Source organism: Lithobates pipiens, unplaced genomic scaffold (genome assembly GCF_037356315.1).
Source record: "Lithobates pipiens isolate NorthernLeopardFrog02 unplaced genomic scaffold, aLitPip1_a1.2 Scaffold_19, whole genome shotgun sequence".
Classification (NCBI taxonomy): domain Eukaryota; kingdom Metazoa; phylum Chordata; class Amphibia; order Anura; family Ranidae; genus Lithobates; species Lithobates pipiens.
In genome coordinates this window covers 448,952,895-448,975,719 of record NW_027507764.1, presented here as the reverse complement: position 1 = coordinate 448,975,719, position 22,825 = coordinate 448,952,895, and the positions used below count along the sequence as shown (strand labels likewise).

Below are 22,825 nucleotides of genomic sequence, written 5' to 3'. Positions count from 1 at the left end.
CCCAAGCTTGTCCGTGGCTGAAGGATGATACTTCCATGGAGGGCTATGATTTTGATGGTCCAGAACTATTATTTAATCCAGGAAGATCCAGACTTTAGATTCAGAAATACAGCCAAGTGGCGAAGATATAATATCTAGGATTTTAGGGAAATGGACATTCCCAACCATCTCAGATTGCAAGAAGATTTTGATTATTTTAATACTGTAAGAGTGGGAGCTGAAACAGGCGTACAAAGGATGGTTTGACACTGCTCATAAGCATGCCCCAGTGACCTGCGATGCAGCGTTTACTGAGCTCCAGGGAGAGGAGAGAGCAAATCTCTATCCCCAGCCATCAGCTCCAGAGACTGTGGATTTAATAGACCTTTCTGCTAAGGAGGAACACTTAGTGAGCCTCCAGCAGAAGAGCTGTCATTAAGGCAGAACATCGCTGAGCTCCGCCCAGCACCAACAGCAGCTTCAGCCTTCCTGAGAGAAGAGGCCGCTAGCCTTTCTCCCACTCCACAGGACATGGAATTTCATGACAGCAGCATCTATGGAGTTACAAAAAACGTCTCCAGCGACAAGGAAGCAGCTCTTCAGCAGTAGTGATGGACGAACTTCCGACGGGACGTTTCGCGAACGCGAAATGCGAACGGACCCAAACGTTCGCGAAACAGAACGTTCGCCGCGGGCCCCATTGACTTCAATGGGAGGCGAACTTTGCAAACCTTCATGTCGAATTTGCGGCCACGTGGTAATTATTAGGGGGTAAAACGTAGTCCCACCATCTGGACAATGACATAATACATGTATGAGGTGAATTTGGGATCGATAACTACAAGCATTTTTATTTTATTTGGGAAATTGTTCTAACAATTCAGGACTATGGAGCTAATGAAGGCAATGGAGGAGAGGGAAGGTCAGGGACCAGGGTAGGCAAAGAAGAGGGTGCAGGAGATGATCACCAGCAGCGTGACATACCGGAATGACACATGCACCGTGATAGAGGCATCTGACAGCAGCACCGTAATACAGAGCACTGACAGCAGCACCGTGACATACAGCGCTGACAGCAGCACCGTGACATACAGCGCTGACAGCAGCACCGTGACATACAGCGCTGACAGCAGCACCGTGACATACAGCGCTGACAGCAGCACCGTGACATACAGCGCTGACAGCAGCACCGTGACATACAGCGCTGACAGCAGCACCGTGACATACAGCGCTGACAGCAGCACCGTGACATACAGCGCTGACAGCAGCACCGTGACATACAGCGCTGACAGCAGCACCGTGACATACAGCGCTGACAGCAGCACCGTGACATACAGCGCTGACAGCAGCACCGTGACATACAGCGCTGACAGCAGCACCGTGACATACAGCACTGACAGCAGCACCGTAAGCAGCCCCAGGAGGAAGTCAGCACAGCACAGGGATGGTGTGATCCCCTCATAATAAGAACCCCCAGGAGGAAGTCAGCACAGCACAGGGATAGTGTGATCCCTTCATAATAAGAACCCCCAGGAGGAAGTCAGCACAGCACAGGGATATCATAAGCAGCCCCAGTAGAAATATGACACCGCTCAACCTCTTCAAAGAGGAGGGTAGGGGCATATAGTACGGTGTGCTTTTTTGGGTCAAGGAAGTGAGCCAAATGAATTAAGAAGGTCTGTGTGCTTGATTAAAAAAATAGTTTATAGACATATACATGGTCTACTGGTCACATGTGTTGAATTCCTCCGAGATCCATGCCTCATTCATTTTTAGAAATGTGAGGTAGTTAACACTGTGGTGAGCTAGGCGAGTACGCTTATCGGTCACAATCCCCCCTGCTGCGCTGAACGTCCTTTCGGACAGGACACTGGATGAGGGGCAAGCCAACAGTTCGATTGCAAATTGGGCAAGCTCTGGCCAGAGGTCAAGCCTGCCCACCCAGTAGTCTAGGGGTTCATCACTCCTCAGAGCGTCCACATCGGCCGTTAACCCAATGTAGTCGGACACCTGACGGTCTAGGCGTTCCCTGATGCTGGATCCGGATGACACCTGTCGATGGGTCGGCTGAAAGAATGACCTCATATCCGAAGTCACCAACACATCTTCAAACCGGCCTCTTCTTGCAGGCGCTGTTGGATTGGTACCCGCAAATCCTTCTCTGGGAGTGGGAATTGCTCCTCTGCCAGCGCACGCAAAAGCAGAATGCAGCATTTCTCGAAGCAAGGCCTGGAAGTGCTGCATTCTGACAGCCCTCTGCGACGGCGGTAACATTTCCGCCATTTTGTGTTTGTACCGGGGGTCTAAGTACGTTGCCACCCAGTACTGGTCCTTGACCCTCATGCTTTTTATACGGGGGTCCCTATTAAAACACTGGAGCATGAAGGCCCCCATTTGCACTAAAGTGGAAGCGGTGTGGTGGCCTGGCTCCTGCTCATCATCCAGGATAATGTCGTCCTCTTCATTCTCCTCTCCCCATCCACGCACAACAGGGATCCCAGAAAGGTTTAAAGCATGCTCTTCTTGCTCCTGCTCATCCGCCCCGGCACCATCCTCCTCTGACTCCTCATCAGACTCCTGTTGTTGACTTGTCTCAGATAGAGTAGCCCCCCCTGGGAATTCATCCAGCATTGCGACTTCCTCATCTTCCCGCTCCTGCTCCTCCACAGCCTGATCAATGACACGACGCAATGCACGCTCCAGAAAGAAGGCATAAGGTACCATGTCACTGATGGCGCCATGGCTGCGACTGACCAGTTTGGTGATCTCCTCAAATGGCCGCAGAAGTCTGCATGTGTCGCGCATGAGCAGCCACTGGCGCGGTGAAAAAAAACCCAGCTCCCCAGAACCGTTTCTTTCGCAGAGTTCATACAGGTAGACGTTAACTGCACGTTTCTGCTGGAGCAGCCTATCAAGCATATAGAAGGTTGAGTTCCATCGCGTCGGGCAATCGCAAATAAGACGTCTGACCGGCAGATGGTGTCGCCGCTGAATGTCAGCAAGGCGAGCCATGGCCGTGTAAGATCTTCTGAAATGGGCCGAGATTTTCCTTGCCTGCCGCAAGATGTCCTGGACCCCAGGGTATTTGACAAGGAATCGCTGCACGACCAAGTTTAAGACGTGTGCCATGCACGGCACGTGCGTGATTTTGCCCTGTTTCAATGCGCTAAGCAGATTGGCACCGTTGTCACACACCACTTTACCAACTGTCAAATTGAGCGGTGTTAGCCACTCATCTGCCTGTGAACGCAAAGCTGAAAGGAGTGCCGGGCCAGTGTGGCTCTTTGCTTCCAGGCACAACAGACGCAGCACGGCATGGCAACGTCTCACCTGGCATGTGGAATAGGTTCTGGGGAGCTTGGGCGGTGCAGTGGAAGAGACGCTAGCAGCGGAAAAGGAGGAGGCAGCTGAGGAGGAGAGGGAGGAGGATGGAGTAGGAGGAGGAGAAGAAGAGTCAGGCCTGCATGCAATCCGTGGCGGTAAAACCAAATCTACACGGGTGCCACGGGTTACATGCTTGACGGCCGTCAGAAGGTTCACCCAGTGGGCAGTAAAACTGATATACCTTCCCTGCCCGTGTTTGCTAGACCACGTGTCTGTGGTCAGATGTATCTTGGCACCGACACTGTGTGCCAGAGATACATTCACTTGCCGCTGAACATGGCCATATAGCTCTGGGATGCCCTTCTCTGAGAAATACTTCCTTCCTGGGACCTTCCATTGTGGTGTTCCAATGGCCACAAATTTGCGAAAGGCCTCCGAGTCCACCAGTTTATATGGCAGTAGTTGGCGGGCTATGAGTTCTGACAAGCCAGCCGCCAACCGTTGGGCAAGAGGGTTATCCGGCATCATCATTTTTTTACGCTCAAACATTAGGCCCACGGAAGCCTGCCTTTTTGCAGAAAAATGTGAGCTTGGCGTGATGGAAGGTGGAGTGGAGGACAATTGTGAGGAGAGAGGAGAAGGAGAAGTAGAAGACGAGGCTGGACGGTGAGAGCCTGCAGTGTGGCTTTGTGTGTTCCGTTGCTCCCACTGGGCTCGGTGATGGCTGCTCATGTGCCTTCTTAAGGCGGTCGTCCCTAGGTGAGTATTGGGCTTACCGCGACTAACGCGTTGACTGCAAAGATTGCAGATGGCAACGCTATTGTCAGCAGCGGACACGTTAAAAAAAGCCCACACTGCGGAGCCATGTGCCGGTGTCCTGGGAGCGCCAGATGTGACCGTACATGGTCGATGACTCGCTCCTGATACATTTGCAGTCTGCTTTGTCCCTGCTGTGCAATGTAAGTCATTGCTGCTTCTCCTCCCTATCTGCTGGTCCATATCTCCCTCTGAACTCCCCTCCTCTTCCTCTCTTGTGGGCACCCACGTGACATCACTAGACACGTCATCATCAACGTCACCTTCCCCACCGCTATAAGTAGAGATCTCGGAGTAGGCAGCAACACCGGGGACCAACCTCCTCCTTGGGCTGATCTGGGTACTGGCGTCAGACTGCTGAGTAGCGCTTGTTGCTACCTCCTCTTCCTGATCCAATACCAAGAGTGGCTGCGCATCAGAAATGTCCTCTTGATATGGATCGGAAAATAATTCCAGTGACTCAAGCGGAAGGTATGTGGTGGTGGTGGTGGTGGTCGTGTTGTTGGTGGTAGTGTCTTTGGGGGTGCACATAGCAGAGAGTGAAGGAGAGGGTGCAGATCGAGAGGATGAGGAGGGTGCAGAAGAGTAAGGCTGAGCGAGCCACTCAACCAAGTCTGGTGCATCCTTTAAAGTAATTGAACGCACCTTCTGCAACTTCCCACTTTGGCTCAAGCCTGTTGCTCCTGCCCTACCCCTACCACCCCTGCGGAAGGGCCTGCCTCTTCCTCTGCATGTCATTTTTTAAATGACCCTGTGACAAAACTCTTAGTCCCTATACCGCTGAAGGACTGCTGCAGTATAGGTGAGCGGTCAGCAGTGGTGCACGTCAACCCTATCTATTGTGGACCTATAGCGGTCCTTACAGAACAGCAGACTGTACCGCACTCAAGCCTATGTACCGTAGCACCCTATACCAAGTTACCAGTCCTTATAAGAACTTTTGTGGACCAAGCAGGTTGTGTATTAGTGTTTAGCAGACTGTACGTCAGTCCCTATACCGCTGAAGGACTGCTGCAGTATAGGGCAGCGGTCAGCAGTGGTGCACGTCAACCCTATCTATTGTGGACCGATAGCGGTCCTTACAGAACAGCAGACTGTACCGCACTCAAGCCTATGTACCGTAGCACCCTATACCAAGTTACCAGTCCTTATAAGAACTTTTGTGGAACAAGCAGGTTGTGTGTTAGTGATTAGCAGACTGTACGTCAGTCCCTATACCGCTGAAGGACTGCTGCAGTATAGGTGAGCGGTCAGCAGTGGTGCACGTCAACCCTATCTATTGTGGACCGATAGCGGTCCTTACAGAACAGCAGACTGTACCGCACTCAAGCCTATGTACCGTAGCACCCTATACCAAGTTACCAGTCCTTATAAGAACTTTTGTGGACCAAGCAGGTTGTGTATTAGTGTTTAGCAGACTGTACGTCAGTCCCTATACCGCTGAAGGACTGCTGCAGTATAGGGCAGCGGTCAGCAGTGGTGCACGTCAACCCTATCTATTGTGGACCGATAGCGGTCCTTACAGAACAGCAGACTGTACCGCACTCAAGCCTATGTACCGTAGCACCCTATACCAAGTTACCAGTCCTTATAAGAACTTTTGTGGAACAAGCAGGTTGTGTGTTAGTGATTAGCAGACTGTACGTCAGTCCCTATACCGCTGAAGGACTGCTGCAGTATAGGGCAGCGGTCAGCAGTGGTGCACGTCAACCCTATCTATTGTGGACCGATAGCGGTCCTTACAGAACAGCAGACTGTACCGCACTCAAGCCTATGTACCGTAGCACCCTATACCAAGTTACCAGTCCTTATAAGAACTTTTGTGGAACAAGCAGGTTGTGTGTTAGTGATTAGCAGACTGTACGTCAGTCCCTATACCGCTGAAGGACTGCTGCAGTATAGGTGAGCGGTCAGCAGTGGTGCACGTCAACCCTATCTATTGTGGACCGATAGCGGTCCTTACAGAACAGCAGACTGTACCGCACTCAAGCCTATGTACCGTAGCACCCTATACCAAGTTACCAGTCCTTATAAGAACTTTTGTGGACCAAGCAGGTTGTGTATTAGTGTTTAGCAGACTGTACGTCAGTCCCTATACCGCTGAAGGACTGCTGCAGTATAGGGCAGCGGTCAGCAGTGGTGCACGTCAACCCTATCTATTGTGGACCGATAGCGGTCCTTACAGAACAGCAGACTGTACCGCACTCAAGCCTATGTACCGTAGCACCCTATACCAAGTTACCAGTCCTTATAAGAACTTTTGTGGAACAAGTGAGTTGTGAATGTTTAGCAGACTGCAGCAGAAGGGCAGCAGTCAAGTATAATATCCTTTCTATATTTGGAAGAAAGAATATTATACATGTACAAGCCTATTACTGTACCACTGATACCAGTCCTGAAAAGAACCTTTGTGGAACTAATAATAACAGCAAGTCTTTAAAATTACCCTCACTGCCTGACAACACTGCTTCCTTCCTGTCCCTATACAAATTGGCAAAAAAAGAGAACGATTAGTGGTTACTGGAACAGCTCTTTTGTGGACCTTGATAGTAACAGCTAATGATGATGATGATGATGATGATGATGAAAGACTAATCTGGCTGTCCCTGTAGCATACACCGTCCTTTCCCTTTCTCTAAACTAACAAAAGACACTCAGGCTGCTGCAAGAATCAGCAGCACAGCAAACCTATCAACACCTAACACCTATACCAGTCCTGAAAAGAACTTTTGTGTACCAAATAGCTAGTGGTTTATCTCTCCCTACTCCACACAGGAACCTGTCCCTATCGTAACAGAAGAAAGAATGTAAAATGGCCACCGGATCGGGTGTATTTATAGGTTAGGGGGAATGTACAAGTGTCCATGTGCTGTCATGTCTCAATTGGCTGTCCTGTATCACATGATAAACGTGTCACCAAAGGTTAAAGTTCTTGTATACATTAAACACGTAAGTCCGCCGCGGCGAACGACGGAAAAAGGCGTTCGAACGTGCGGACCGCGAATGTCGGAAATTCGCCGCGAAACGACCGCCGGGCGAACCGTTCGGCCATCACTATTCAGCAGATGCACCCAGGAGGGAGGCCAGGTGGTCCATCACAGAAGAATTTTATTCAGATGATGTCGGAATGATGAAACGCATCAGATTTGGAGCCATACGATGTGCAGTGACGAGATTGGCATGTGACTGACGGTGCTTTCTCCCATCGGCTGCATTGGAGTTGTGGAAATGCCAGCGATGGTGGAAGGAAGACCGCTGGACACTATACGCTAACCAATAAGGATTTCATTTATTGCCAACTGTGTTTTTGATCTTTGTGAGTGCAATATTTGGCGATTTTACTGATTAAATTAAAAGCTGTTTTGCGGGATTACACTATTGTTTGCCTTTTTCATATTCCTTTGAGATACTAAGGACACAGCACACCTTTGGCTGTTTGATGTGCTCAATTTATTTTGGGAGTCCAGTAAGCCTAATACTAAAGGGGGCTTTGCTGTCACACATCACCTTTCTTTGTGTGTATCTACATCCTTCAGCACATGTGGATGTGGTCTGTATTGGTGTCAGAGGTTCACTTCTTACCTGACTGCAACAAGAACTGCTGTTGAGTTTCTACGTGTGCATCAGAGAGTGGAAATTAAAGTGGACTGTTCTGTCATTTAAAAAGATACGGATTATATGGACTGCAATTAACATGCTAGATTTTGTATTCTATTAATCCGTTTTTTCTGGTTTAATGATTTAACGCTGCTGTCTTTTTTTTTTTTTTCATTTTTATGAGGAAGCACTTTGTTTTAATAGAAGAATTTTATTGTTTTTGTGCTGAATGTATTGAATGTACAGTCCACCCATTCTAGTTCTCCAGTTTTGTCTTCAGCTGACACATGTGTAGTACTGTAGACCACTAGTACGGGCACAGTACTGGCAGCTGACTGCAGATGCATTGGACAAACACAGCACTACAGAGCTAGCAGTCCATACTGTGCATGTGTCAACCAAACACAGAGCCAGAGCATTACCCCCACACCAATGGACATATGTAAATGAATTCTTGTTTGGGAGTGCACATGTCAGGGTTTCTCCTGGGAGGCCCTGCACTGCAAAGGAGTAACCCCATAAAAGTAAAAGAAATCCCAAATTTTGGGTTGTCCCCAGAAAAGTAATAGTGAGGAAATCTTCTAATGGGGCCCCAAGGAATTCCCTTAATTTGAGAAGATTTCCTCTCACTTCTTGTATGACTATGGGACAGGAGGTGAAGGTAAATCTCTGCAATGGGACACAGATGGCAACAAAAAAAAAAATATGACAGGGGTTATAGCCCTCATTTGTTCCTCACTCTGCCCCTGCCCACTTTAGACTTTCGCTCCTCTTTCCAGCAAAGGAGAAATCCCTATTCTTCAAACCAATTCTCTACAATATCAAATAAATACAAGATTACAAAAAGTGGGACGTCAGTGTAATTGCAGTGGCTAGAGATCAGGCCTGAGAATGTATGAGCAAAACTATCACCGACCAAATTGCTAAGAAACATCAGGTGATTTATTGCTCCAGGATCTACTAAACATTTTGGTGGATTGCACGTTTTTTTTTAAGCTGCTTACTACATGTTCGTAACACTTTGTACAGCACCAAGGGAGAAAAGTGAGATAATTATGTATCAAAAAATATTTCACAGTATAAGTATTGAAATATTTCCAGGTGACACAATGGGAAGTTTTAGTATGCCTGGCCAATCAAATCTATGCAATGTGATGCAGCCATATAATTCCCTAACCAACAAATGTCCATTTAACGTTTTTCATCAAGCTGTGGTGCAATGGCATTGTGACGCAAATACAGTAGTTATTGGTAACTGTTACAGAGTGTTCTGCCCATTAAAAGGTTAGCTCCTCGGCACTATGTTGTTTGGTATGAATAGTACATAATAGAAAGACATAAAAAAACATCTAGTGCGTAGTTAGATCTCATTTGTTATGTATTAGTCAGAATATGATTCAGAGGGCATTTGTTCAGTGCAAGGCATGCAACTTTAACGCATGGTTCTTTAGAAAATGACTGATTGAAAGCCAGTGCAGAATGCCTATGGTGTAATCACAATCAATTAGTATGACATCATATACCTTGTGCAGCTGAAGTCTCCTCTCAGAGCTCAGAGCCGTGGACAGGAAAGAAGCTTTTATCACATCTCCGATGTCTCCAACATACAGCTAGTAAAAGTCGTTACATGTAAAATTATTTCTAGATCAGTGTATTTATGTACATAGCAAAAATAAATGATAACAGATAGCATTCTCAAATGTTTAGAAAGAATGTACTGTATACTGAATATTATAAGCAAAGATGATGACCAGCCATTTAAAATATTATAGAGCACCATCTTTTTCAAATTGTCATGCCACAATACCAGACTTTGCAAGATGAAATATGAATATACGCTTCTCAGTACTGGTAAAATTTGGCTGCTGCAGAAAAATGAAACATTTTTGATGTCACCATATGGCGTTTTAACAATCCCCTGGATGGAGGGAAGCAATAACTGACCTTACATTTCATGAGAAGCTTTTGCACCTGAAGGAAGGTATTGAGAACCTTTAGATTCAGGATGCTGGCCTTGGAACAGGTTTGAAAAGAAACCATGGATTCTTTCCTTTTCTATTTAAATGGCTTTGAAGGTCTACCAGTCTTTGTGGTGATGCTGATATCTGTGATAGCATGAAGCAGGGTGGAGGCAAGAAACGAAATTCTAGGTTGTAGCCTTCAGATACAATGAGGTAGATTTACTAAAGACAAATAGGCTCTTCACTTTGCTAGGGAAATTGCATTTTGCAATGGTATGAAATCCCACCTAGTAAAAAATAACCAATATCGTGCAAGGAAAGTTTTTAAAAAATGTTTATTTTTGCTGCACGATTGGATGATGGATGTCAGCATAGCTTCACATCATTCACTAAGCTCCAGTCAAAATTGTAAATAGTAACTTCCTTTACAAAATGAATAGTCTATGGGGAAGGTTTACTAAAACTGGTGCACTCACAATCTGGTGCAGCTGTGCATGGTAGCCAATCAGCTTCTAACTTCAGCTTGTTCAATTAAGCTTTGAAAACAAAACCTGGAAGCAGATTGGTTTCTATGCAGAGCTGCACCAGATTTTGCACCATGCAGTTATAATAAATAACCCCCTATGTGTCTTTAACACATACGTGATAGCATATTCATGATTTCTCAAGTATGCTGTTCAAATTCATGCTGCCACTCCTCACAATGTGTATAGGACGCATTGTGAACAGTCTATTTGCCTTTAGTAAATCAACCCCAATGTCTTGGCTGTATGATATGGCAGGAAGGGCTGAGCAGTTTCACACATGCTTCAGAATGAATGCTGCACACATGTGCAGTACAACCTGCTCACTAAAGCCTTGTACACATGATCAGATTGTTGGCCAACAAAACCATGGGCTTTTGTCCGAAGGGTGTTGGTCCAAACTTGTCTTGCATACAAACGGCAAGGAATTTTCAGCCAACAAATACGAACGTAGTGATGTACTGCGTTGTTTTTCAGCTCTTTAGCGCCACAATTTGGGCTCCTTCTGCTAATTTTGTGTTAGTAGAAGTTTGGTGAGTGTTGATTCGTGCTTTTCATTTCACACTTTTTATTTCGCGCTTTTCATTCGCTTTTTCAGTTAGTTTCTGAGCGGCTGTTCGTCAACCAGCCATGTTGCGGAATCAGAGGAGATAATGTGTTATTTATTATTGGCCTTGGAGTTATTGCTTTGACCCAGGTCAAGTCCAGGAACAGGAGGAGGAGGAGTTCTTGGACCAAAAATTGGTTGCTTTATTAATAGTGATCAATTATGTCATATGCCTTTGCTGCAGGAGCTTCAGGAGAATAATCCAGATTTTGTTCGGAATTATCTCCGGATGGTGGACTCCTGCTTTTACAACTCTTGGCATTGTTGACCCCCTATATTAAGAAGCAGGACACATGCATGAGGCTTTTATTTTATTTTTTGGTTGAATAATAATGATTTGATTTGGTATATTTTGTATATTTTTGGATGCATAGAATGCACTTTTTGGTTAAGTTCTATTGGCAGATAGCATGTCTAATTTTATTTGTTTTCTTTTTTTAATGCACAAAAAAAATTGTGGAGAATAATACTTGGCTATGTGTTTTATTCAAATGACAGTTTGGGAGTAGGCAGTTACATTTAAAAAAATTCAATGTAAAATTGACAAAGGACACCAACATAGTTGTATCTTTGATCTTAAAAACTACAGGATAATGTGTAGTGTTGTGGTAACTTGCCCAAATAAAAAAAAAAAAGCATAATAATATTATTCTTGATATCACTAGAAAAAAAAAGCCTTTGGAATTTTTTTTGCAATAACTCCAGCAGTATCACCAGAAAAGCAGCTTCATTATTATGCCATTAGAGAAGAAGAGAATTGTGCGCTGCATTTCGAGATTTCATAATTGGCCATGTCACAAATCTTAATTCTCCATTACGAACGCTAGTTTACAAGACCAGCATCTTCTGGCTTGTCCTTGCTTTGGAGCATGCGTGTTTGCACTTTGGACTTTTGTCTGAAGGACTTGTGTACACACGATAGGGAAATCAGACAACAGACATTTGTCCGCGGAAAATTTTAAAACCTGTTATCCAACATTTGTTTGCGGAAAATCTGACAACAATTGTCCGATGGAGAGTACAAATGGTCGGATTTTCCGCCAACAGCCTGTCATCACACATTTCCATCTGAAAGTCCGATCATGTGTACGAGGCTTTAGTGTGAGGCTGTGTAGACCCAACAGGAATGCACAGCCAAATTAGAAAAATGGTGCACCTAACACTCCAGTGCTAACCGCTTATGAGACTGAGAGGAGGAAAACAAATACACACAGGATCGGGGACAAGCCCCATCCAGCTTGACACTGCCCTCTTGCCGGGTATACTTTTCAAGGAATCCTCAGGGACAGCGTTCATCAGGTGCACAGTGGTGTAGTGGTTAGCACTCTCACCTAGCAGCAAGAAGGGTCGCTGGTTCAAATTCCAACCACGACACTACCTGCCTGGAGTTTGCATGTTCTCCCTGTGCCTGGGTGGGTTTCCTCCGGGTACTCCGGTTTCCTCCCACAATCCAAAGACATGCAGGTAGGTTAATTGGCTTCTGTCCAAAAATTGGCCCTAGTATATGAATGGGGACCTTGGATTGTGGGCTCCTTGAGGGTAGGGACCGATGTGAGTGTGCAATGTACAGGGATAGGGACAATTGTAGACATTCACTCAGGTTGAACTGGATGGACTGGTGTCTTTATTCAACCTTACTAACTATGAAACTATGAAACTATGAGTGCACTGGGGCCATGGACCTCTAAGACACACTGTGGATAACTCACATGTTACACCAAGGGTGAATAGGATAGTGCCTAAAGCAGAGTCTAATGATCAGAGAGCACAGTACAGGCAGGTTAACCATTGATATTACCCTTAGCAATTTGCTAATCTGCCCATGAAAAAAAAAACACTAAGACTCCATTCATACTAGTGCAACTCTAAAGCCGTGGAATTTGGAGTGCAACTTTGATATGACTTTCATGCAACTCTCTCTTGCAAATCGCAAGAAAGTCACATCAAAGTAGTGCTGGAACCTTTTGAAAGTTGCTGCAAGGTCACATAGGTTGGAATGGGTGCCATTAAAATCAATGTGCTGCGACTTGTATGAATGGAGCCTAACAGATTATTTTGGCCAACACAGGTAATTCTTCTATAGGACACTATTTTTTGTGAGGACAAGTTTGTAATTTGACATGTGTACATTATTGTAGAAATGGGTTATCAGTTATAAGATGTACTGGTCATCTACTGTGTTAGCACTTACCAGAAAAGGATGATAATGCAGATTCATCACCTTGTGCAATTGAGATTTCCCAGCTTTACCATACACAACAACAGACAGATCTGAATCTTCTTCCACTGGTGTGCCAAGCACTTGTAGCTGCCACCTTCCTTGGGTTAGAGTGCTAAAAGATTTTATCTCATTCAGTTCCACTGCTGATTCTGTGTAGAATAAAAAAAGTATGAACTAAATAGGAGAGCAGTGAAAATAGGAGAGAAGGATGTAGGGCTAAAATAAAAGTTAAACAGGATGTAGCTGGGGAAGTGGGTATAGAGGACTTGGTTATGACTGATGGGATTTATAGTTAGGGCTTGTTCACACTTAACTAAATTTCTAATGCTTAACAAACGCTCCTATAGCGACAGTATGGGCATTAGACTCACGTTAATGAGCTTTAGTATGGGTATTAGACTACCATTTTACAAGCGTTAATGACGAGTTAAAATGCTCTCCAAATGCCCTATTGAACAGTTTTGAGGCGTTTAATGAGCGTTTAAGTGGTTGTAAACCCACAAGAAACAAGCAAAAAAAACAAAGGCATAATGAGCTAGTATGCATAGCACACTAGCTTATTATGAATTACTTACCTTAGATCGAAGCCCCTGCAGCGGATCGCGTACCCTGCTCTGGCCGGTGACATCGTTCCCGGAGTTACTTTCGGTATCGCACAGTGGTGTATCGCACTGTGATTGGCCGGAGCCGTGATGACGGCACTCCCGCACATGTGCACAGGAACCGCCGATATCGGCACACTAACTGAATCAACAGCACATACATGCCGTTGCTTCAGTGCGTATGTGCAACCGCATCCCAATTGCCGTTTGCGAAGTGTTACCATAGACTTGAATGGGAGGCGTTGAAAGGCTTCAAATGCCTCCTGACTTGACATGAGGCTTCAATTTTGAAGCTAACGCTTTATGTTTTGATAGTGTGAACAGCACTGTGTGCTGTCAATTGTGTCATTGGCATAGGAGCATTTGAGGGATGTTTTTAAATGCCTCTCAAACGCCTGTTTTTAAAGCCAGTGTAAACTTAGCCCAACAGAACTAGTTACATAGTTAAATTGGAAAAGGTGTAAAATCAAAATAAATAAATATCTTATATAGTCTGTTTGCCAGCTTGATTTATTGGAGAACATTTTGCCCTGACTATGTAATGTTAGTAAGAAAAAAAGTTAAGGTGCCATTAACTTAGCTTGTAGACTATCTGCAAGGAAAGCTTGTTTTAAATATTCTCTGTTGATAATCTATTGTGTTTGTTCTTCCCCAGAGTGTACAGTGAAATGTATTTTCAGACTTTAAACAGCCAGTATGGAAATGTGATTTTAACCGCTTCCCGACCGGCGAACGCCGATGTACATCGGCAGAATGGCACGGGCAGGCATATTGGCGTACAGGTACGTCCAATCTTAAATACCGCCCTGCCATCGCGAGCGCACCGCCGGCATACCCGCGATCGTCTCATGGGGCGGCTGAACTGCCGTTGTAAACAGCATCTCCCCGTTCTGCCTAGCAACAAGTGACGCTGATCTGTGTTCACTAAAAAAAAAGCACAGCCTCCCACAGTTAGTAACACACCCCTAGGAACACTTAACCCCTACACTGCCACCCACTGGTTAACCCCTTCACTGCCAGTGTCATTTACACAGGAATAACTGCATTTGTATAGCAGTGATTTCTGTATAAATGACAATGGTCCCAAAAATGTGTCAAAAATGTCCGATGGGTCCGCCATAATGTCGCAGTCACAAAAAAAAACGCTGATCGCCGCCATTACTAGTAAAAAAAGATCATTAATAAAAATGTCATAAAATTATCCCCTATTTTGTAAACACTATAACTTTTGCGCAAACCAATCAATAATCGCTTATTGCGATTTTTTTTACCAAAAATATGTAGAAGAATACGCATCGGCCTAAACTGAGGAAAAAAAATGTTTTTTTATACATTTTTGGGGGGATATTTATTATAACAAAAAGTAAAAAATAATGTGTTTTTTTCAAAATTGTCTCTCTATTTTTGTTTATAGTGCAAAAAATAAAAAGCGCAGGGGTGATCAAATACCACCAAAAGCTCTATTTGTGGGGAAAAAAAGGACGTCAATTTTGTTTGGGAGCCACGTCGCATGACCGCGCAATTGTCAGTTAAAGTGACGCAGTGCCGAATCGCAAAAAGTGGTCTGGTCTTTGGACAGCAAAATGGTTCGGGGATGAAGTGGTTAAAATAACTTCATTGATATGGGTGGCCAGTGTGATGGCCTGGTCACCATTGCTGACCAAAATATGCTACAAACTGCACCATCTGCTACAGAGAACAAATAAAGCCACGAGTAGACTGTTGTTTTCCTTAGAACAAAGTGTAGAGAGACATCTGCCCATCCTCTGCTGCACCCCGAATGCTATTTCTCGTATTAGTGACCCATGAGAATAAAGTAGCACATTTGTGGTTAACACCTTCCCTTACTTCTTTTTTTAAAGAAAAGGGATGAATCAGTAATTAATAAGCTGGAAAATCTCTGTGTGCTACACCGATTTTTTTTCTAAAAAGCTCCTTTTAGGAATATCCCAAAATGACTCCATCATCAGGGCCAGACTGGTCTGTTTATAACCAGCCTATGTCTCTGGCATCTTGATCCACACATAGAAAGTTAGCTTTATATAGAGATTTTGGATTTTAATGATAAAACTTCACTCAATCATCTCATGATCATAATTTAATTACATTTTAATGGTATAACATTTGTAAGATTGAGTTACGTTGATTCAGTTGTTCTAGACAAATATTGTCACAGCTGGCAATGGGGGTCCTTGACAATGCCTTATAACGCTGTGAGATTGTTACGATAAATAAGCTTTATTGTGATGCAGGTTCTGGATTTTTTATGGGCTAAACAGTCATCAAAAATTCAATGGCTAGAATTTGACAGATTTACTACAATTTATTTGGGTAGTAGGTGGTGGTGGTAGTGGGAATTCAGAGGAGATGCTTGGGTCCAAAGACGATGGTGGATTAAAAGGCAATCGTGTAATGATTTTGATATGGACCAAGATACACTTTATGACCAAAGGTCTGTTGACACCTAACCATCATACCTCTTTAAGCCTGTTGGACATCTCATTACAAAATCATGGTCATAAATATGACCCCTTATTTGTGGCTTTATCAGCCTTCAATCTTCTAGCAAGACATTCCACAAAATTTTGGATTGTGCGTGCGTGAATGTGTGCCCATTCAGATAAAAGGGCATTTGTGAGGTCAGCTATTGATGTTGGATGAGAGGACCTGGCTCATGATCGGCATTTCAATTTACACCAAAAGTGTTCAGTAAGGTCGAAGTCAGGGCTTTGTTCAGGCCACCTGGTTCCTCCATAGCAAACTCATCAACAATGTCATTACAGACTATGGCTTTACGCACAGGGGCACAGTCATTGGGGAACAGAAAAGGCCTTCCCCAAACTGCTGCTACAAGGATGGAAGCACACAATTGTCTAAAATGTCTTTGTATGCTGTTACAATAACAGTAACTTTCGTTAGAAACTCCTGAACTCACTAACTTGAAGGAGTGCCCTCACATTTTTTTTTTTGCCATATAGTGTATTAATTATTATAGAACTGGAGCCAATCCTAAAAAACAGGGCTAAAATTTGCCTGCTACATTGTAAGTTTAAGTTTATGTCTTACCCAACCTGTGGGTTCTCTGTGTTGAGAAGATACCTCAGAGTATAGAAATACTTTATCTGAACTGTAACAACTATGCAAAAATAATAGCCTTTTCTAACCATCCAATCTGATATCAGAAGATTATTACCGCGCACAGAAAAAAAATGGCCATTTCGGAAAATAGGTCATTAAGATAGAATTATTTTCCAAGGATGAAGAAGATTCTCATTAACTGCTCACCCAGATAACTCAATGTTGATGATTAATTTAAAGCAGAGATGAATTTGAAAATGAAATGTTTCTAAAAATCATTAAAATTTCAATATACCAAATAGAGTATGATTTCCTTTAGGTACTGATTACAGCAATATCCAGAAGGTATTTAAAAGTCTTTACTTCTGTCACAAATTCAAAAACCAACAACTTAATTTAACCAATGGCAGTAGGAGGAGACATACAATTTATTTCTTTATCCCCCAATGGCTGACTGCACATTTTGGAATGCTCTGTCATATCTCAAAACAGCCTAAACTTAATCACTTGCTGACTGGCTCACACGATAGTTGTCGAGCAGGTGCGCACAAGCCGCGCGCCTCTGGAGCACGTCCGCGCACATCCACGCCGGGTCCCGCAGACTCGATGCCCGCCGGTGGCCCATGATCGTGGCACAGAAAGGCAGAACGGGGAGATGCCTATGTAAACAAGGCATTTCCCTGTTCTGCCTAGCAACATGAGAGGGATCTACTGCTCCCAGTGATCAGGCACAGTGATCTCTCTCTGTCATGTTCTAGTGAGCCCACCCCCCCTACAGTTAGAACATGCTGAGGGAACACAGTTAACCTCTTGATCGCCCCCTAGTGCTTAACTCTTTCCCTGCCAGTTACATTTACACAGTAATCAGTGCATTTTTATAGCACTGATCATTGTATAAATGCCGATGGTTCAAAAATAGTGTCCGATCTGTCCACTGCAATGTTGCAGTCACAATAAAAATTGCAGATCGCCACCATTACTAATAAAAAAAAAAATGATTAATAAAAATGCTATTAATCTATCCCCTATTTTGTAAACATGATAACTTTTGCTTAAACCTATCAATATACGCTTTTAACAAAAATATGTAGAAGAATACATATTGGCCTAAACTGTGGAAAAAAAAATTTTATATATATTTTTGGGGGATATTTATGATAGCAAAAAGTAAAAATATTGCTTTTTTTTTCAAAATTTACACTTTTTTTGTTTATAGCGCAAAAAATAAAAACCGCAGAGGTGATCAGGAAAGCTCTATTTGTGGGAAAAAAGGACGTCAATTTTGTTTGGGTACAACGTCGCACGACCGCGCAATTGTCAGTTAAAGCGACGCTGTGCTGTATCCTTCCGGGTCTGAAGTGGTTAAAGAGTAATTTTCTCCACCTTGCATAGAGATGTTTATGGCTTTTTTGCCAACAGCATTAATCACGTGGAAAGCATTAGGATTTTAAAGAACTGAGCTAGAGTATTAATGAACTAAAATGTCACCCACTAATGTACTTAAAAAGGGTGGCGTGAGTTTTACTGCCTCATACTTCTATGTCTTCATGTTAAGGTTTGTCCCTCTAAGCCCTTGTACACACGGTCAGATATTCTGATGGACAATGTCCGATAGGACCGTTTTGTCAGATAATCCGACCGTGTGTGGGTTCCATCGGACTGTTTCTGTCGGAGTATCCGATGGACCAAGTTTTCCAGCTGGGCTATAAAATTTTCCGACAACATGATCCGATCGGACTTTGTCCGATGGTGTGTAGAGATTTCCCATCGGACAAAGTGCCACGCATGCTCAGATCAAATTCCTAGACCAAAGCTATTGGCTACTAGCCTGAACATAGTCCCATCGTGAAGAAATTACGTCATCATGTTCTGAACGATCAGATTATCCAAGAACTTTGTCTGACCGTGTTTATGCAACAGTTTCGGACAAAATCCATCAGACAAAATCCAACGGATTTGGTTGTCAGAATGTCCGACCGTGTGTACAAGGGCTAAGACAGGTGACTGAAGCAAACTGCCAAGCTGGTCCACAATATTTGGTAATGCAGGAGCCAGGGTTATATACTACTTATTTCATTAATGATATATGATATATACCCAACCTTTATAATATATACTGTTTGTGTGGGCTGTGTGTGTGCGTATAGTGGTGTTTTGTTGCTGGGGTAGTATTTTGTTGCGGGGGGGGGGGGGGGTATTCTTGCTGGTGAATCTATTGTTAATGGCTGCAGGGGTCTATTTTAATGCTTTCCTCAACATCATTAATAATTTCCATAGAAATTACTTAGTACCACAAAATGATACTTGGATCTGTATGCTCTAAAAGGGACGGTACTGGGAAGTGGTTAGGGGGTGGAACAAAGGGGCTGATGCTTGGACGCAGGTGGGGGCAAAGACAAGGGGTGACCCCGAAGGAGGAGTTCCTGCACCTATTCTCTGGGGGAAAAAAAAGCCCTGTGCATATGTATGTACACTATATTGCCAAAAGTATTGGGACACCTGCCTTTACACGTACATGAATTTTAATGGCATCCGAGTCTTAGTCCGTAGGGTTCAATATTGAGTTGGCCCACCCTTTGCAGCTATAACAGCTTCAACTCTTCTGGGGATGCTGTCCACAAGGTTTAGGAGTCTGTCTATGGGAATGTTTGACCATTCTTCCAGAAGCACATTTGTGAGGTCAGGCACTGATGTTGGACGAGAAGGCCTGGCTCGCAGTCTCCACTGTAATTGATCCCAAGGGTTTCTTTTTAGGTTGAGATCAGGACAGGATGCAGGCCAGTCAAGTTCCTCCACCCCAAACTCGCTCTTTCATACTATGTAGGCCAAAAGTATTAGGCCACCCATCTATATCATTTGGTGGAGGGGGGTTTATGGTATGGGGTTATTTTTCAGAGGTTGGGCTTAGCCCCTTAGTTCTAGTGGTTGGAACACTTAAGGCGTCAGCATACCAAGACATTTTGGACAATATCATGCTCCCAACTTTTTCGGAACAGTTCGGGGATGGCCCCTTCCTGTTCCAACATGACTGTGCATCAGTGCACAAAGCAAGGTCCATAAAGACATGGATACCTTACATGGATGCCTTACAATATATATATATATATATATATATATATATATATATATATATAGATATAGATAGAGATAGAGATAGAGATAGAGATAGAGATAGAGGTAGAGGTAGAGGTAGAGGTAGAGGTAGAGGTAGAGGTAGAGATAGAGATAGAGATAGAGATAGAGATAGAGATAGAGATATAGATATAGATATATATATATATATATATATATATATATAGATATATAGATATAGATATATATAACAGAACTAATTTGTGCAATAAGCTCCAGTCTGTCCCCATAGATTTGGTATTCATTGGGGACCTCACTGTTGCCTTTCACACAGCATAGGGATTGTAAGACTAGACTGACAATTCTAGTCTGAACATCAACATTAACTGCCTTCTGCAATTAAAAAAAATGTCAGAATTTGAATATTAGTCTCACTTTAATGTATTTAAGTGATGTAATTTGGTAGATGGATGACCTGAAACTGCTGGGAAAAGGAGACACAATGAACCACAATCAAGGCTGTGCCTATTACAAGTATGGTTTTTTAGTTTTGTAAGGAAGACAAACTTAATAAACATCGGTTAAATATAAGTATCTTTTGTGTTTATGTTATCACCTTTTAGTAAAATTTCAGATTCTGTAAATTCTTCCAGAGAAGAAGACGTTATCCAGTCATTGTGATAAAATATGTATTTTGAAGCAGTAAAGTCCTCTTTAACCACAATTTTTTCCAGGAACCATGATTCTGTGGAAACAACAATACCGTTAGACTGTCCCTTCAGTCCATTAATATTAAAGGTTATTTGTGCTTTTCAAATGCAAATAAAATAAATGCTTAGCGAATATAGTTGGTCATGTTATATGTAATATATAGAGAAAATTATCCTAGGCTGAAATGTAATTCAAAGTTAAAAGTAAATAAAAAAAAGGGATAAAATAATTTCAAGGTAATCTGAAATGTCTATGGTTCCATCCAGCTGTCATGTAGCTTGTGTTTTGGAGAAGGGTTAAAAAAACGCTTTTTACAAAGAGTGAAGCCTTTATGGAAAATCTTTAGACTAGACACAAACAAATACCATTGGCAGAAAAGCAAGCAATGGCACTTGAGGGCCAAGAAAACGTTTTCCATGTCTTATATCCAAGTAAAAGGTGCAGCACTTTGATTGTTTTATGGTTGTCTTATACACAGGCAGATAATCTGCAAAGAAAATTCAGTTTATAGAAATATCTGCAGAATATCAAACTACTGGAATAGAAGGTGTGATCTTTCAACAACTGCATTAGTACATTTTTGCACCTCTTGTGAGGTTGCCATCACCATGGGTGGCCAATATCGTTGAAGAATCATGGTCATGGTTATTTAAAGCTGTTTTGTCATGTCAAAGATGAAGGCAGGAGCACATGATATTTCTGGAATATCAACAGTTATTTTGCTCTATGTGCAATGTATTTAGAGGGATAAAACATAGGAAATCATGGTTATGGCTAAAAAGTAACATCAGTCTTGGAAGGCTGGGTCTGTTTATTAGTAGCAGATCTGTATATACCTCTTTTTGTACTTCGGAATCCAAGAACAATCCTGTGAAGTTTTCCAAGGTACACAGCTTTGATTTTAAAGTTATCCACCTAAGACGAAAATAAAAGCAATACATTAAAAACACTGGGTAACTACTACAAACATTTCAGTATCTGAAAATAAAGTTCATTCAATGCAGACATGTACCACCATGACATCCTGTATACTTGCATCTTGTGTAACTTGACTTAAACAATGCCCATAGCTTATCTAGAGAGTATTAGGGTAGACAGGTGTAATAATATACTTTTACAGAGATGTCACTAGTCCTAATTCATGGAGTGACTGCACTAATTACTTCTTTGCTTTGGTATACTGTACTGTTTTTCAGGTAAGAGATACATGCAAGCACAAAGTCTGTTCCTTTTAGATGTGATGCACTTGAGCTGCCAAGTGGCCTTCACTCACATGTGCCTGGTTACCATTCATAGAAAACAAGTATATTTATTGGCTGATGGTGGTCACACACGAGTCGATAACTGATTTATTTATTTTATGATTGGAATAATCGATCTATACTCAACAACCCATTTGACGTATATGTCACACATGGGGAAGTAGATTTTGATTATTGATAGGTAAGATGCAATCATAAATCATGATCATAAGTCATCAATCGCATCTCTATTTCCACCATGCTACTCTCATAATCTGACTGAAATTTGATCATATTCATGAACAAAATATCTCAATGCTGACTATTAATGAAAACGATCAATAATTTTCTACCCTGACTCAATTTAAATTAATCTGATCAAAATTGAGTCTAAATCAATCAAAAGAGAAGTTATGGATATTCAATTTTTTTGCAGATTCGATAATTTTTATCAAAATTCAGACCATTTGGATTAAGAAAATCAAAATATGTATGGCGACCATAAAAAACAGCCATGCAACCTCTGAACTGCCTGGTGCTAATGTCCAGGCAAATAAAAGAGCAAACTTTTAAGCTCATCACACATTACACAACCATCCATTAACGTTGTCTCCGCACATGTATAAAAGATAAGGTCTAGATAGAGTTTTACAATTTTTTAAAACATATTTTTTTTTTAAAACCATAAACTCACATGATACAGATGCTTCAGTGCACCACTCTATGACAAACAGAAAAAATTACAATGGGGTTGTATGTCCCTTTGCAGTGAAACAATCAGCTGCCTCCTACACTATCCTGACACCTCCCCAACGTGTGTCGACACATATTTAAAATAAATATATCTTAAAAAATGGTAAAACACTATCTAGACCTTATCATTTATACATGCTGGGATTAAGGCCAGGGTTGCCCAGGAACAGGTAGGGAAGTTTTCAGGTCTCACTGGATTTATTTACAGGCAGGAATAGAAACGGATTAGGCCAGGACGAGTGGCGATTGACGCCTGTACGTCTTCTTCAGCTCACATGCGGACACGCCCCCCCTTATCATTTATGCATCAATGGAGACAATGTTACTGGACAGTTCAGG

At 42.8% G+C, this 22,825-nt stretch overlaps 1 protein-coding gene across 2 annotated transcripts in view; it reads right to left on the bottom strand.

Annotated features, from left to right (window-relative positions):
* RP1 (RP1 axonemal microtubule associated) overlaps window positions 1-22,825 on the bottom strand; it is a 612,495-nt gene that overhangs the window by 148,521 nt on the left and 441,149 nt on the right. For both annotated transcript variants that reach the window (XM_077492703.1, XM_077492704.1), the window contains exons 39-42: window positions 21,329-21,407; window positions 20,398-20,526; window positions 13,000-13,178; window positions 9,240-9,326 (exon numbers count right to left, since the gene is read on the bottom strand). In XM_077492703.1, the coding sequence (XP_077348829.1) occupies window positions 9,240-9,326; window positions 13,000-13,178; window positions 20,398-20,526; window positions 21,329-21,407 (474 nt within the window). The remainder of the gene's footprint in view (window positions 1-9,239; window positions 9,327-12,999; window positions 13,179-20,397; window positions 20,527-21,328; window positions 21,408-22,825) is intronic.